Below are 17,417 nucleotides of genomic sequence, written 5' to 3'. Positions count from 1 at the left end.
GCCAATCTCTTATCAAATTGGAATTTAAGTAGGCAACAACACTTGCATTCTCAGCAATGTTACAAAAAAGACAAAAAGTGTATTCCAATGTTCACATTCAACATAAAGAGTTAAGCAACATTTTTAGACAACACAAATAAGTCTCTGTCGTTATGCTAATGAAGCCCAGCAGACCCTTAGTTAACAAGCGATCAGGACAGTACATTAAAGCAGCCGCCATTTTGTGACTTCAAATCCTGGTTGGAGGTTGACATCCCATCATCCATCCGGGTCGATACAATGAGTACCACAGGAATGTGGAATTTCCACCACTGGCTCAGAACTATAAACAGCAGATTAACACTGCCTCAATGGCTATTTCAGCAAGAAATCACCTCAACTCTTTTTTTTACATGTTGGACAAAGAAAATATTCTTCCGGGCACAGCAATGAGTAGTCCATCAGCTTCATTAATAATACTCAATGAATGTAAGCTCTGCACAGATTGCTACTGTGTGTGTTTCACCTTTCCAACGAACTCCAAGGAGCTCCACAGAGGCAAGTATTCATTCATGGTGACTATTCCGTAGGCAGCCTTGTGTGTAGGTGGCGGAGGGTCGATGAGTTTCAGTTCTGTGAACAACAACGTCCGGTTACAAGTGAAGCACTGCCGATAGAATGATGATGATGATGATGAAGACCATGATCAGAAAATACATTTGCTATTGCGTTCGTGTTTCCATTTGCGATGCGCCAGCAGCCTCCGTTACCTCCATCGAGGTGCGAACAACAGCGGTCTCAAAAAGACATAATGTACTCATCAGGATGGTTTAAAACCAACAATAGGGCCCAAGTTGATTACTCGAAGGGCAAGCAGGGCTCTCTATTAAGAACGTGGAGGTCAATTTATAATTAGACTGACACTTTCCATCGATGATGCTTTTTGTTCAGCTAAAAGAGCATCTTATATGCTCAAGGATCCAAATTTCACCATGTGTGTCACAAACTTTATGAGGCCATTAGATTTTCACTACTCTGCGATGCTCACCTACCACAGGCGCATGCTGACAATCAGTCTCAATTCATTTGTAATTGAAGATGTATACGGTTTGTGAGAACGTGGGCTGTTCCCTCGAGATGACGATGAACATAAATTGTGGAGAACGGTTGTGGTTGATGGCGTTTCTTGCACCACATGGGATGCTGCTTGTGATGCCGAGTCTCTTCTCCGAATCGCTCACAACAGTTGTCAAGGGTTTCAAACCTTTCCCCTCCACTGCCACCAGCAGCAATGGGGACAAACACAGCAACGGAGGCAGATTTTTTTTTTAACCGGGCTACATTTGCCAGCTTTGACATCTGCTTGAAGACATTTAAGATCCCATGACAGTTTTTCCAACAGTATGCCATTGCATTTGGGTATCGGGGCCAAATTAGCCACCTGTCACGAAGTTACGTTCCAACACCCCAAAAATATAATTGTAAGCATGGTGTATAATTGAGCCGAACTATACTTTGAACACATATTTTGGAGAATGCAAATCTGTCAATGAAAACTGGTTACGATACGTAATTCAGTTAGGAAGTTTATGTTTAAAAGTCAATTACTGTACTGTATTACCATGTTCAAACTAGCATGCAGGGGTGCTCGTCTTTGTTGGTGGCTCTAAGCGAATAGTGAAGATTTAAATTCCGATTGTGGCCGGCCAGTCTTTCCACGCAAAAAAATCGCTCTCGATTCATAGTTAATTGCTGGGTTTGGCCACGAAACGATCTGGCCAAATTTGCGTTGAAAAACCCTGCACGAATTAAACAGTTTTCTTGTACAAGTGCTTAACGTGCCAAATATTAGTGTTTAAGCCAAGTTCTCACATACAAATCTAGCAATTAGATACGGTGGTTTGCTTGCAAATGCGTCAAGCATCATCCGGTAAATCCAGGAAGTCAGAGTAATTGTCACCTGAAACGGCTTCTTAAATAGGTGTCATGATATCGTAAGAGCAATACATCTAATTTAAACTACATGTTAACGATTAATGTACGATAACATATATGGGTACATCGATTATTAATCTTAATTATGGTTGGGAAAACCTACATGCTAAGTGAATCGAGTTGTTCTCATTTTATAACACGAGAGGCAAGTTGGGCCAAGCTGACCCATGACAAGGAGTTGAACTCGTACCACCTTGAATTGAACCTGGTGCACTAGGCCTCAGCACCATCCAGACAGATGGCCTTATCTGGATATACCCTTAACCCCTAACTTCTAAGGATGGTGGAACCTGCCATAGTCAGCTCGAAATATAGTTCAGTTGTCTGACATATAAACTGTTATGTTTTATTTTTAAATATATGTCAAATCATGATTGATTAGCACAGCACCAATGGCACAAAACACCAAGTGGCCAACAAAAATATCCAGCACTATTGAAGGTGCAATAGACAACAGATCAGGGGCGGTTTCTTCATTAGGGCGATTGGGCGACGCACCACCAATGTCATTCAACCACAGAGTCACGCTAGCCGTCACTGTCAGCCTCTGGATATAGTCCAATCAGCGTCATGTCACGTTCTGTGGAGTACCGCCTCTTTTTGGGCGATTTCGCTACGGCTGAGAATCGCCCCGAGTGGCCCCATAGACTTACATTCAAAGATCTTTTTTTTCGAACGGGGGCGCTGCAATGCATTCTCTATGGCTTCCGGGAGGGCATGCACTAACGTGCTTACGTCATCATACGTGCTAACGTCATCATACGTAAGCACGTTTCATCCAACAATATAATTTATCGCCACCTAGTGGAATCTTTAATAAAATAAACTTGAGTGGTTTGTTTTAATAGTGAGTATATAAACAAACAAGATGTATTGTAAGAGTCACTTTATTTTTCATTAATATTAAAGAAGTGAAGTTGCCTTTACATGCTTAAGCTGTTAATTTATTCATTGCATGGGTGGACCTTATCAATCATCCAGACATTTGCCCCCCCCTGAGAGATTTTGCAGGAGCCGCCACTGCAACAGATAAAACATTTCTTGAATTGAGCAAGAACGGAAATTGTGTACAATCTCCCCAAAAGGCATGCCGTATTCACAGAGCACTGATTCCAGAAACGCAGCAAAGTCATTGCAAGCAACAAATGTACAGCAGATGTTGGCACTCCGCAGGGATATTCTATCAGCCAACTTCAAGGCACTCGGGCTGAAACTTTTGTTACAAAAGCATAGGGTCAAAATGTTCTGCTGCAGAATATCTAATATTTTCATATGAAGGTCTGTCTCGTGTTCCTAATACCCCAAACTGCTGTGAAACTTTAAATTGTGTTTCTGTCCATTCTGAAGAGAACAGGTTTTTTGCGCAAGCAAATTACACGTCACGAGCAGCCATATACTTTTTTGAGTCCTAATATAATGCACATGTACAGAATTTGAACACGCCAGTGAAATCGTATGCAAATAACAAAGTAACCAAAGGAGGACAGATGTAAAATTGCTACTAACTTGCATGTACCAGTGCCCTGTCACTGAACACAGCCAATAATGAGAATGGTGGTGCAACATCAGCTTAATCCAGGATGAGCACAATAAAGCAGATGGGGTTTGAGTGCTTTTTAAATGTGTGTAAAGTCTCATAGGACTGAACGCTTGCTGGGAAGAAATTCCACAATGGACAGATCATAATCGGGGAACTGCCAACATATTTTATGCTGGTGGGTGGGACAACGAGCCCATTTCTTGACGATCAAAGAAACCATCTGCGTGTGTATAATGGGATAAGCACAATTTTTTTCCCTTTTAGAGCGTAATAATAATTAAAAGTCTGCATAACGGGAGTATTTAAAAATATATATATTTTTTCACAGACATTAAGGGACTGCATGTGGTTTTAAGTTTAACGGAACTCTACAGCCCACCAAATGCAATTTGTTAAACTGTGTGCAGTGACATCAGGGATGTCAATGTAAAGGTGCTGGCCTGAGAGGGCCGTGGCGTGCGATGTAATATCATTGCGTACACCCCGTGGGCGGGTGTAGTACCATCCCTAGCGGGGCTTGGTGAGCGCTGGGATAGCGCGGGCACCACGCATAGTGTGTAGTGCGAGCTCCCACCAGGGAGAGCGGGAGAGTGTCAGCCCAGGGACATGGAACTCTGGTTGACCCCGTAGACACGTGATCCGGAGTGTCCACAGAGAGGCCCCCAGGTGGGGGGGCTCAGGGGTGATCACGTGTCCGGGGAGAGCTCTCAAGAGGGATGGAGAGGGAGCTGGAACGCTCGAGAAGGCGGGTGGGGCCAAGGGCAGAGCGGCCCCGACCCGGGGGGGGGGGGATATAAGGCGGGTCGCTAAGAGGGACCGGGGTCGCTGCATTCTACAAGCTGAAGGTCCACGTCTACAAGCTGGAAGCTCTACGTCCTACAAGGCATCAACACGTGGTCGGGGACCCGAGTGAGGGTCCGACCCTTCGTAGCTGTAACTCCTACATGTAGTGTCGTTAGCTGGGTGGTCACCACCCTACGCTGGATCTGGTGAAGGGGCAGTTACCCCTTTGTGTTAGTGAGTTGATGTTACAATAAAAGTGTTGCCTCTAATGAACAACATTTGCGACTCAGTTGGACTCACTACATGTGTATTAATGAATGTACATTTTATTTAAATATTAGACGTTAACATTTTTTTCATTTCAAATGTATTACTTGTGGAGATTATCAACAGCTAATAATTTCTGCTTTGCTAACCACTTATCCTTCCTCTCCTTAAAAAAAAACATTTTAATCATCCCATATTTATTGCAGTAATTTTTCGTTTTATGTTTGGCAATTTCCAAACATGACACTAGAACATAATGGCCCACTTTCAAAATACACCTCAGGGTATTTGATGAGATGATACACACTGGTCAATGCCTCGTCTCATGAAAACTGTAGCAGACCACACTGGCGTGTCATATAAATAGAGAAACTAAACAAAGTTACACTTACTGAACTGAGTCATCAGTAGTTGCCTTATCTTTTTGTACTTGGGTGTATAGTCTCCAGCTTCTGACAGTGGTGCATCGTAATCTGCAATGGCAAATGGAACAAGGCATTGCGTTACATTCGTTTGATGTTTTTGTTAGAATTGGTGATAGTTTTTAAGGAAATAAACAAAATAACTTTGGGTCAAAGGATATGTGTGCCATAGCACAGCAAGGTATTTCATAACATAAGAGATATTTGGAATGCTTTATATTGACAACGTGAGCATTTTACAGAATGAATATCAAACAGACAATTTCAATACATTGGCACATGTTAAATGTATGAATACAGTGAGATTAATTGAAGTGTTTTTCTGCTCATGCAAATCATTCAGGTGGTACTAATCTCTGTTAAACATCCTAGCCAATGATGGAAATTACACATTCCATGGGTAGGAGCAAGTCTTCACATAGGAAAAAAACGTTTGAGTATTTCAGCGGGACTAAACAGTGGTAGACAACAAATATTGACATTACGTCCTCAGAGAAGCAGCAAACAATATAATTATTTAACACGTAGGCTTTCGCGACCAATATTGTTCATAATCAACGATTTTTGGGTTTAGATCGCGTTATTTATAAATGTGTCGTAACCCTCCACCACCCGACACGGCCAATCAGTAAAAAAGTGTCACGTTGACAAAAGCAGTGAACTATTTGTCTTTTGTCAACGTGACACTTTTTTACTGATTGGCCGTGTCGGGTGGTGGAGGGTTACGACACATTTATAAATAACGCGATCTAAACCCAAAAATCGTTGATTATGAATATAATTATTGACCTGCCAATCGAAAAGAAACAAAAAATGTGTGCAATCAGGCTACAAGGCCTCACGAGAAATTACGTAAATTGGGAACAACACAAAGGGAGCATCAACCAACATTTAAAATGTTTCCATGCACATTTTAAAATGTATTTGTTTGTGGGGCTTTTATCCCTCCCAGTTACATTCCGATGCTATGGACACCATCTCATTATACGAAGACGTTCAAGTGTGGAACGCTCGCAGTGAGCAGTGCATAACTCTGCTAGAGAACCGCACATAGAGGACCATGTCACTTGACTAGTGTGCACCTACGAAACACCTTCAATTGCGACCTTCCCACATGCCCTGCAATAGAGTTTCATGGCAAACAAGAGCTGGAATATTCCACATTTTAAGGGACAGTATTTATTTCTTATTTCTATTATCGTCTTCTGTGAGGGATTTTATATGTATTAAAGAATGAGACAATGCACTCACAATAACATTGTGCCTGGCCTTTGTTAACTATTAAGAAACATTCGACTGGGTGAAATTTGATGCAGTCAGAAAGCAAGGTGCAATTTGAACATTTTTGGAAATAATAAAATGTACAATTTACAATGGGGATCGTGTGGGTCACAGGACATAAATCACAAGACAATGTATCTCAGTGGGCTCTTGCCTGGATAAATTGTCAACCACAAGACAATGAACGCCAATGGGATCTCAGCGAGTTAAAGTGAAGGATGTGAATCACATGACATGGTTAATCTCAATGAGTCACATGGAGGATCCTGGTGCAATGTGTAAGCATCAGTTTTGTCTTGGGCAGATGCCTGCGATCTAATCATAAATGTAACAGGGCCACCTCAATGATCTGAGATGGAATTAGCCATCTAAGACACCCAGTCACCTCTGGTTTCATCAAGGTTATTCTGAATTCAGTATTGAATTCTGAGTAAAACAGGTTTTTTTTCTATCTCTCTCAGCAGATTGACATTATTTTGTTAGAGAGACAGCCTTTCCTCTGCAGTGTATTATCAAATGCTATCCTAGTCTGAAATACAGATCTAAATAACAGTAACAATATCTCTCTTTAAACTGTAATAAATAAAGCATTTAAAAAACAATAATCGTGCACGCGTCTTTCTCGTACGTTTTTCAAATGAAAAGTACTGTATGTGCCCAATGTCATGAATACGCTCTGGCAAGTGTTTGCACTTCTCCGTGAAAATAGTTTGTGGAAATAATAAGAAACTAAACATACTGCTTTTTCCTGTTTTACCGTGTAATGAAAGTATGAAAATAAAAACCACAGCACATGTTTCAACCAGCGAATTCAGGGATCATTACACAAGTGCACCCACTAAATAGATGCCCCATTTAATATTGCAGACCGTTAAAGCTAGTGCGGTTAGCGAGCGCCGAATTCGGGCAGCACAGCACACCTGGAGTTCAAGTGGCTCGGACCACACCTTGGCAGCTTTGTCTCTCCAGTGGTGATGCTCACACACTGCTCCGGGTAATAATGCAAGGCTGAGTTGAATGAAAGGAAGTCCAGGAAAGAGGCAGATGTAACTTGCCTCAGATATTTTGGCAGTCATGGATTGAAAACAATAACATACACACTGCAGCTGAGTGTGAAAACCATTCTATATCACTGGTTCCCAAACAACGGCTGCCGTTTTCCACAAAGTGACGGTAACGGCAAAGATGTATACCCCCTACAGCCATACACAGTTAGGACAAGTGCTGTAAGCGAGCATCTATGAAGGCAGGCATGGCACATGAGGGGGTGGTGTAGCCAATGCCCCACCCAGTCATTTGTCTCCACCAGTGCTAACGTTTACACATCGCATGAAGTTTAGTCAATTAAGGCTGAGTATACCTAGGGGAGGCTTAGGACCGGTTCAAATAATACCACTGATGTGAGCCGTGACTGCGAATCGATCTTAGGACATGGAGTTTGCAGCGCAGTGGGATAACAAATATGCGACTGCAAACACACAAACACGGCCAGTCGCACCGATAGTTATTTTCTGTCCAGTTAACTTAGAAGGGGCCCAGGCCAAGTTCAAATACCAGTTGGCACTGCTGTAATGCATCATGGCCAGAAACCTGGAAAGCCAGGCTTACCAGACTGTACCAACCCTACACCACCGTGACAAAGACAAAGATCCCCTTTGCAGCCTACACAGGCTGTTGGAGTAAGTGCTGTTCGTGAGTATTGATGAAAACCAGCACCGCGCCCTGCCGCATTTGCCTCAACGGTGCTGTTTACACACCGCACCAGGTACTCATTTAATGCTGAGTCGACATAGCAGAGGTGCAGATATTCACCACTGATGGAGCCATGGCCAGCAATCGAACTTGGGTCACTGGGTTCGTAGCGCAGTGCACTCAACACTAAACAACGCTGCTCGCATACACTACACATACACACCGGCATGGCTCTACACACAAGCCGATAAGCTCATACAAACCATGTGTGCATCATATATCTACAGATAAATTATGTCCCAGTAATCCTCTTTAAACAAAGGTTGCATACAGAATGCAGACATTTGTTCATTAAGATGTATAAAGCACCACACTGCATGGTAATAGCATGGGATGAGTTGAAAATCAACCCTGTGGAGCAGTGCAGTGAATGTATTACATCTATAGCGATAGCTTGTGCTGCACAATAATTTTTTTAGCATGGATGGGCGCTCCTTTGATTTCCACGGTAATGTCTGAGCAGAGGTATTAATGTTGTAAAACAAAATAATCACTAAAAGACAATCTTGTGGACCACACATAAAATTGATAAATGAAAGGCCTCCCCAAAAAACAGGCAAATGGATTTTTTTATGAGCTTATTCAGCACATCTGATTAGTTGGTTTAACGAGGACCCTTTTATAGCTTAAATACAATTTGGCCAATGTTGGTTGTCAAGCACGGCCCATCAATCAAAATGTAACTGGGCGAGGGCCCATTGAGACTCCACTTGCCTTTTGCATAATGGACCAAAGTAACCGTAGATATATTATTATGTCTTTACCCAAATTGCAGGCCCTTTCCAAATTTGTGAATTGTGCAATGCCACTAGCACACAATGGGCAACTTTTGATAAAGATGTCACAAGTTAAGAGAAGGAATCCACTATTCAAATCTCTCTTCTGGTTCCCAATTCAAACTGGATCAATTACATGATGACCATCAACATATTTTGAAGGTCTTCCATGGATTATCTCCTGCCTCCATCACCTTTGCATCCATCCTCCATCACTCTACTTTCCCCGACAAGCTCTCCAGCAGCCGCCAATAGTCAATGGGCCGGAGCAAAGTGGTAAGACCTCTTTGGCAGCAAAAGATCAGTTGTGCCAATTCATTTTGCCGCTGCTAGGAGCATGTTATTTGATAACTCATAAATTTCAAACGGTTATCACACTGTTGTTGGCCACTAATGTGACGCCACCTCAGGTGGGTGGTACTGACACGTGGAATATTTGGTCTGGGCTTGTGGCCTAATGACATCCTGACAAAATCCTCAGTTAACCTCAGCTCGATGAAAGGTCTCTCCCTCTCTGCTGCTCTTGCTGTCTGGAATTCCTACCCCTTGATTTCTCCACTGCTAACTCTATCTCCCTGATCCAAGTTCAGACTTAAGACCGTCTTTCTCTTCTCCTCCGCCTAAGCTGTATGCTCATCAATAAGTCCTTAATTCAATAATCAATCCCTCTTTCCCAGAGCCCCGTACATTCCCATGTATCTCCACCCTCAAATGAGGTCACTTTTTCCCCAGTGCGCATCGTACACTACACTGCAATGTCTTTAGACGGCTTTGTAAATACATATTGTATTGTATTAAAAAAAAATGCAATGTTGACGGGCGGGTGGCTCAGAGGGATAATACTCACATAAGATTATGGAGGCAGCAACGCAAATATCCTGAATATGTATGGGGGGGGGGGGAAATGTGCCTGTGTGTAGCAAAACCAGCTTACATGTCTGTACTGGGGCAATGGTCTCGTGATTCAAGACTCCACAAAATGCTGTTAGATTCAGTCAATGTACCTACTCTTTTGTACCTTATCTTTGCATCTTTGCAGCTCTCCAACCAAAACATTTTAAAATCACTTATTCAGCAGATGTGCACAGCCAACAGCAAAGGGGATGTATATTTATAATGATGATGATGGTTGTGATGATGTGAACAATGTTTATATTTGGGATGATCATGTTCATGGTTATGGTGGAGTCATTGATATTCATTACTATAATTATTGTGGTGGTACTGATCATAATGGTTGTGTGGGTGATGATGACAATTATGATGACGATATTGGTGGTAGTAATGATGCGAATGTTGAGTATGATAATGAGCAAGATGAGAATGATGGTGGAAGTGATGTAACGATGAGATTCATCGCTCACCATAACTGGTGATATCTGGTTGATATGATGGCAACTCCACAGCCCCATTCATGAATCCAAAGTTTGTTCCTCCATGAAACATGTAGAGGTTGATGGATGCTTTCTGGTCCAGTATCTTCTTCATGTTGTCAATCAGTGCTGCAATAGGACAAGCATGAACATATTAACAAGATGGCAGTGGTTTCTTGTATAGTGACAATACCAGGATATTGGTGTTGTGATGATGTTGAAGTTAGAGTCAGCACACACAGTATTCAGAATCAAGAATTATTATTTATCTTGGAGAAATCCAATGAGTTATGAAGCTAATTTTTTTTTACAGATGTCCAGTAGGGGCAGGTCAGAAAGTTACAACAAAACAAAGCAAATCACTAAAATTAATTAAACTAAACTGTTTTTTTTAACTAGGTAAAGCCCACTTAGCTATTAGTTATTTTTCAGAAGTGATCTCGTTACAATTGATAGCTCAACGAAGAGGCTTATCATGTGGAAATGTATAGCAGCCAAATGATCTCCATGGATGTTTCTGGAAAGTTTCCAAAATAAATATGTCAAAGTACAATGCTGTAGTATTTTTTTCAAATTAGTGATAAATGTGTTTTCCTAGTATATTGGTTATTTAAAAAATGAATGCATTTTTTTCGTAATAAGTCTACAGCCCAATGCTATATACTAGGTATGACACAACACTAACCCCTTTACACTGCGATTTGATGAACTGTCAGAATGAAGAATCATTACTGTTTCCTTATTACCGCCTCGTGGTTTTTTATGTTTTTGTCTTACTTGTAATTTTCTTCACTACACTAGCTTGAATGTAACATGAGCATATTGTTTGTATATAACTTCCATACATCTAAAATGATCAACTCTCACATCAACAATTCAATGTTTGCATCATGAGCACAATAACTAATTTTTGTTGATTAATTGGTGCATCATTACATACCGAAGACTGCATATAATAATAAAGGTGGCAGGATAATATAACTTTTTATTGACAAATGTAAGTTGCAAGCAATTCATACCCACAGTATGGACACATGTATGAACCTATGGTATGAATGTCTATACACTGCACCGACGTAAAGCAACGTGGATTTAATTCCCCTGATAAGTTCACCAGTAGAAATTGGTATCTGATTTTGGGTTGCGTGTCCCTTAGGTTGACTGAGCATAAAATGATCAATTGGAACATGATGGATATGGTCCTGATGTAAGAGCCCCTTCATGTGTTGTCAGACTTAATGTTTGCAAAGCAAATCCATATATAAAGGCCAATACTGTACAGTGATGCAAGAAATATCGTACGCAGCATACGTGCACATGTTTGCAAACACAATGTATATATTAAATATATATATACCGTCAGCATTGAACACCATGTGGTAGTTCCCCCAGCTGTCAAACCATCCCGTCCAGAACTCCATGACCATTTTAGGAAGGTTTGGCTGCATTCATAAAATGCACAAAGACAAATGCACGAAGCCAAATACATAGATCCCCCGTGTAGCCATACAGACTGTTGGAGCAAAGTGCTGTTAGCGAGCACACATTAAGGTCAACATTGCACACAATATGGATGGCGTTGGCCAGCACCATGCCTGCCCACCTATGCTGACCTCACCTATCAGAGGCCCAGAAGTGCAGATGTTCATCACATCTGTTGGCTGCGTGCAGGAATTGAACTCAGATTGCCAGCTTTGCCACAGTGAGTTAAACACGTTCCTTCGGAGTGGGCAGGTAGGAACTTGGTTGGACAGCGCATTCGTGCACGACAGAAAGCTCGCGGTCACGTGACGCACTTCAACCAATCCGGCAGCGTACATGTTTGGGAGGGGCTATGCACGACAGACAAATAAACCCTGGTGGGCAGTGTGGAACTGTTGTTCCTACCTGTACCACTACACTAACCACTCCCCAAACACACACCTGCATGATTCTGTCAGTCCTTTGCATGGACGATGTAGAAGGGCCATTCCCCAAAATGACGATAGTCCTGTATATTTTTTCCTCAATTATAATAGTATTTGCTTATTGATGATTTAAAGTACATGATGATGATGATGGAAAGTACAGGTAAAACATGTTTCTGAACAACACGCAAGGTGATCAACAAAGAAAATACGGTAGAACTGGAGTTATAAGCGACAAAAACATCACTGGAATGCTGCACATGAAAACAAATGTACAAAATGTAAAACAACGCATCAAAATACCAGACATCCCAGACACTCTTTGCATTAAATTGTATTTATACTGCTCAGTAAAAAAGGTCAAAATGGTCAAAGGTATTGACAGATCAGTGGCCAAAAGAGAGAACATGCTGAATGAAGGGATCAAATTGAGCATGGTACATCAAAACAGATGTGGCATAAATGAAGTTTTACAGAGCTGCATACAGATGCGGTAAGAGTACTACAAATGTGTGGGTCTATCGGGAAATTATTACAAGATGTTATTTGATGATAACCAATAACAGAATAAACAAAATATTTGTTTGTTAATTGACAAACTTCGAGGACCATACCAACCTGAACTGAATCAAGATGCTCAAAGTAGCTCCTTTGAAAATGCTTGAAATTCATAGTTGACAGAGCTGAAACACAGTTATCAAAAGTTTTTCTTGTTGTGACTGTGTGTGTGTGTATATATAATGGTGAAATTTGGGCACATGCCACTGAATTGATTCACATTTACATTAATGATTGGCAAAGCCACCACTCTCTAACTCATAACAAATGTAGCACCCCCCTACCAGATGCGAATACTGCAGGTATTTATAGGAAAATAACATATGGCACATTGAAAATGACTGATGATGCATTTATAATGAACCCTGTGTTAAACGTTTTGAGTAAAAAGCATGATTAATTCCAAAATTACTTACTTGAGCATTCGGGCACTGACTTTTTACAATTCTAGCATTTAATAACCACACCTGCATCAATGTGTTCCATATAAATACAAAAGAAAATAGTCATCCTGGCTGGCGGTATTTGACAATACATGTTCCAGCAAAGATCGCATTTCGTGTACCAGCTGAGCCACACACAATCACAACCAACCCAAATGATACAGAACCCACTGCCCAAAGAGGGCAACTCAGTTTGCCTCTCCAGTGTTTGCCAATTGTGTTAGAATAAACGTACATGTTCTAAATTAACATATGGCAATTACAGAAGCATATCCCGTTGTGCCAGACGAATTAATTTACCAAAGGATGTACTGTATTTACTAACAGGTCTATGGAATTGTACGATGATTCTTTATACCAGCATCTCGAGCATATTAATATCTGTACGTTACATAAGTCAGCATTGTCTTGTGGGATGGAGCTCAGCTTCATTGGCAGCCCTGAACCCGACCTGGGAGTTCCGAATCCTGCCAGTGCCAACTAGTGGAATAAATAAATCAATAAATAAATGTACGTGAACAGTTACAACAACGTATATGTAGGTGTAGATATACAAGTACCTCCATCCAGTGCTCCTTGGCTTAGCCCATCTTTGTTGTCCGATGTCATCAGGAACTCGATGATCCCATGTTTCAGCAAAACCTGCAAACACATTCACAAGACAGCCCATAAAGTTGGGACACACGTGGTTAGTATTGTTAGTATTAGGGTAGTTAAAGGTAACTGGTAACCAGTAACATATTCCAGGTAACCCTTGCAAAAGAGGAAATGTTTCATGATCTCAATGGGGTTATTTCATTCCCTGGTTAATTACAGAATACAAAAGTAGAATTTTAGGAAATGAATGCACCAATTTTAAAATAATTGCCACGCAGGGAGATGGAAAACAACTGGCAACTTCTGTACGGCAAGTGCCAGTGTGCTAACCATTACATCAAGGCAGTTCCCTACCTTAGGCCGAATACTGAACATGCTAAGATTATTGCTGTAGATGTTGCTGTGTGTGGCAAATTGGTTTTGTGACAATGTTTTTGTTGTGTCCAGTTACGAGTAGATTTAATTTAAAAAAGAATATTTTAACAAACATCTTTAACATCTGCTGCTGCTGCACTCATTGCTGTTAGTGTCGTTGTGCATCTTGATGCCCACATTGGCTGTCACTTTATCAGCAGCCGCCATGGCTGCATATTTGCTGTGGCTGTTTACCTGCTTTACGGATTCCATGTAGCCAGTGTCCTTGGCATAAGCTCCATACTCATTCTCCACTTGCACTGCAATGATGGGGCCACCGTAAGTGTACTGCAAACATTAAAGAAGAACAAAACACCATTAGGTTACGGATACACGTGCATTAAAACTAGCCATCTAAACGATATGAACTGCTTATATAAACATGCAAGGAGAGAGTGGATAAACATAGCTAAGCAGTCTAATATTTGGCATGCTTGCAGGAGAGACCATAAAAGTTGGTCTGCACGATCAAAACATTTCATCATGCTGTAAAGTAATACATGAAACAATACTTGAAACAGGAGACCATTATGTGCACACTTATGAATGCATTATCTCATCCTCTTTATTTCAATGGTTTAATTTGGCTCGCAATCAATCACTATCCGAGGTTCCAATTGTGTCCCTGCCAGACATCTCTTAATTGTTGAGCGAAGGTCTGGACATGACCTGGGTTTTGCTCACATTAATTCCCAGGCCCAAGTTTGCAGCCTCTTCAATGACGTTTTTCCAATGGTTCTTGCATTTAATAATAATGGTACAAGTACCTACTGAAAAAAATGTCTTCAGTTTAATTAACAATCTAATTATTATGACTATACACTGTATTTAAAAATAATCATCGCAAGTAATATAACTCTTGCCAGAATTTTAATCTTCTAAAAACATTTCCAACCAATGCACATGCTCCACAATTCTAACTTAAACAAAGACAAAGATCCCCCTGAATAGCCTTAACAGCGTTGGGGCAAACGCTGTTCGCCATCACCTATGAAGGCCGGCACGGCACACAAGGGGGTGTGTGGCCAACACCACGCCCGACCGCCTTTGTCTTCCCATTGGCGATGTTTTTACACACCGCACCAGGTACTCATTTGAGGCTGAGTCGACCTAGGTGAGACCCAGGACTTGATCAGATAATCGTCACTGGTGTTGACCATGAGCGGGAATCGAACTCGGGTCGCCAGGTTTGTAGCGCAGCGCGCTAACCGCGACACTACCACTCCCCCAAATCTAAACACAGCCCAAAAGATGATGAAGTGCATTTATTTAAAATATTTCAATCGGAATAACACACAGCAGCAATCATCGCCCCATCCGGGCATATTGATGCCTGCTTGCAGACCAGGTGCCAAGACACCTTGTGCCATACAGGGACAACTGCCATTGGTGGTGTGCTTTCAACATTTTTTAGATGAAAAGTGACGTAAGTCACTTATTGCAGTTCTGAGATGCCCCAGCATGAAAGACGCCCTTTCAAAAACAAAGCATAATTGAAACGCAGGATTTAAAGTGTTACTGTTAAGCAGTTTACAAACATCACTCACTTGTAGAGGAGCCACACTTGGCATGAGCTTCTCAAAAAAGTTATCGACTGCATCTATAAATCCTGAATAAGTTGTCCGTAATTTCATATCTGGGTCTGCCAGAAGCCAGCTGTAACACAACAAAGAAGAAACAAATATATCGGTGTTAAATTAGTAACCATCACTGTTCTTTCAAACCACTGCCTGAAAACCAGTTTAGCTTTGTAAGTGTGTAAATTGGAAGGATGCGAGTTCAAATTCCCACATCCCAGTCAGAAGCCAATTTGGCTGTTCAGCCCTCCACCAATATGAAACTAAATCCCACTCTCGATTTAAAGCTTTCGTGACTGCAGGGATTCATCTTCTTGGTTCTTTCGGTAAAGTCACGTAGAAGGGAAATAATTAAATAATAAAAATACAACATAATAAAATACTATTCTCACGACGTTTCGGCCACAATGCAAGCAGCCGTCCTCAGGTGAAGAACAGGTCTGTCGGAAAGACAGACGCTGTCTTTCCGACAGACCTGTTTCATTTTTAGAATTGTATTATTTCCCTTCTACGTGAATTTACCGAAAGAACCAAGAAGATAAATCCCACTCTGTGGAAAGTCAACTTTAGTTGTCTTTTGAGCTGTCTGTCCCCGATATAGAAATCTGGAATGTCCAACGCTTACGCTAAACGCAATGATCATTGCATGATATCGTCATGTGCTGCGCTGGTTTGAATATGTGCTTGATGTTAGCACATACACAAACAGGGGCGGTTTCTTCATTAGGGCGATTGGGCGACGCACCACCAATGTCATTCAACCACAGAGTCACGCTAGCCGTCACTGTGCCTCTGGATATAGTCCAATCAGCGTCATGCTACGTTCTGTGGAGTACCGCCTCTTTTTGGGCGATTTCCCTCCGGCTGAGAATCGCCCCGAGTGGTCCCATAGACTTACATTCAAAGATGTTTTTTTTCGAACGGGGGGCGCTGCAATGCATTCTCTATGGCTTCCGGGAGGGCTCGCACTAACGTGCTTACGTCATCATACGTAAGCACGTTTCATCCAACAAAATTATTTGTCGCCACCTAGTGGAATCTTTAATAAAAGAAACATGAGTGGATTGTATTAATAGTGAGTATAGAAACAAACAAGATGTATTGTAAGAGTCACCTTATTTTTCATTAATATTAAAGAAGTGAAGTTGCCTTTACATGCTTAAGCTGTTAATTTATCCTTTGCATGGGTGGACCTTATCCTTATCAATCATCCAGACATTTTCCCCCCCTGAGAGATTTTGCAGGAGCCGCCACTGTACACAAACAATCTATGCACGGTACAATTTGTGCCTGAGTTTGTGTCTTCCAAGCCTGGATTGGGAATACCCTTGGTTGACCGCCTAAACAGATAGGAGGTGTGATACATTAAAATCAGCACTAGCCACACTATTCTACATGTATTGTACAGGAAGTCCTCATTTAACGTGGTAGATGCGTTCCTGAAACGTGCTGCGTGAAGCGAAAAATGTGTTGAGCGAAAACAATTTCCCCATAATTAATTTAACAATCAAGTTGGGCGAGATACGATGTACGCTCACACAGTAAGATGTTGGCACAAGTAAGGGTACAACGCCGTATTTATCATTCCGCATACTGTAACATACCGCTCAGTCGCGCAGCTCAAGAAAGCAGTTCGTTGTCGACCACTAGGAAACCGCGTTACAACAGGGCGTGATCTGCATTATAACGGGTGCATTGTACGAAAAGTGTTCCCCAAACGGAAGGAACACGTGATAGCGAAAGCGCGTTGTGT

The 17,417-nt window shown here is 41.6% G+C and overlaps 1 protein-coding gene across 5 annotated transcripts in view; it reads right to left on the bottom strand.

Annotated features, from left to right (window-relative positions):
* The window catches only part of GLB1L2 (galactosidase beta 1 like 2), a 68,030-nt gene that overhangs the window by 35,203 nt on the left and 15,410 nt on the right, over positions 1-17,417 (bottom strand). For all 5 annotated transcript variants that reach the window (XM_078870126.1, XM_078870121.1, XM_078870122.1 and 2 more), the window contains 8 exons: positions 15,635-15,743; positions 14,283-14,375; positions 13,637-13,718; positions 12,694-12,758; positions 11,526-11,610; positions 10,160-10,297; positions 4,957-5,037; positions 506-612 (listed from right to left, as the gene is read on the bottom strand). In XM_078870126.1, the coding sequence (XP_078726252.1) occupies positions 506-612; positions 4,957-5,037; positions 10,160-10,297; positions 11,526-11,610; positions 12,694-12,758; positions 13,637-13,718; positions 14,283-14,375; positions 15,635-15,743 (760 nt within the window). The remainder of the gene's footprint in view (positions 1-505; positions 613-4,956; positions 5,038-10,159; positions 10,298-11,525; positions 11,611-12,693; positions 12,759-13,636; positions 13,719-14,282; positions 14,376-15,634; positions 15,744-17,417) is intronic.

The sequence above is a fragment of the Lampetra fluviatilis genome, chromosome 29, assembly GCF_964198595.1.
Source record: "Lampetra fluviatilis chromosome 29, kcLamFluv1.1, whole genome shotgun sequence".
Lineage (NCBI taxonomy): Eukaryota > Metazoa > Chordata > Hyperoartia > Petromyzontiformes > Petromyzontidae > Lampetra > Lampetra fluviatilis.
Note: the sequence above shows the minus strand (reverse complement) of the source record. Positions and strands in the feature narration are given on the sequence as shown.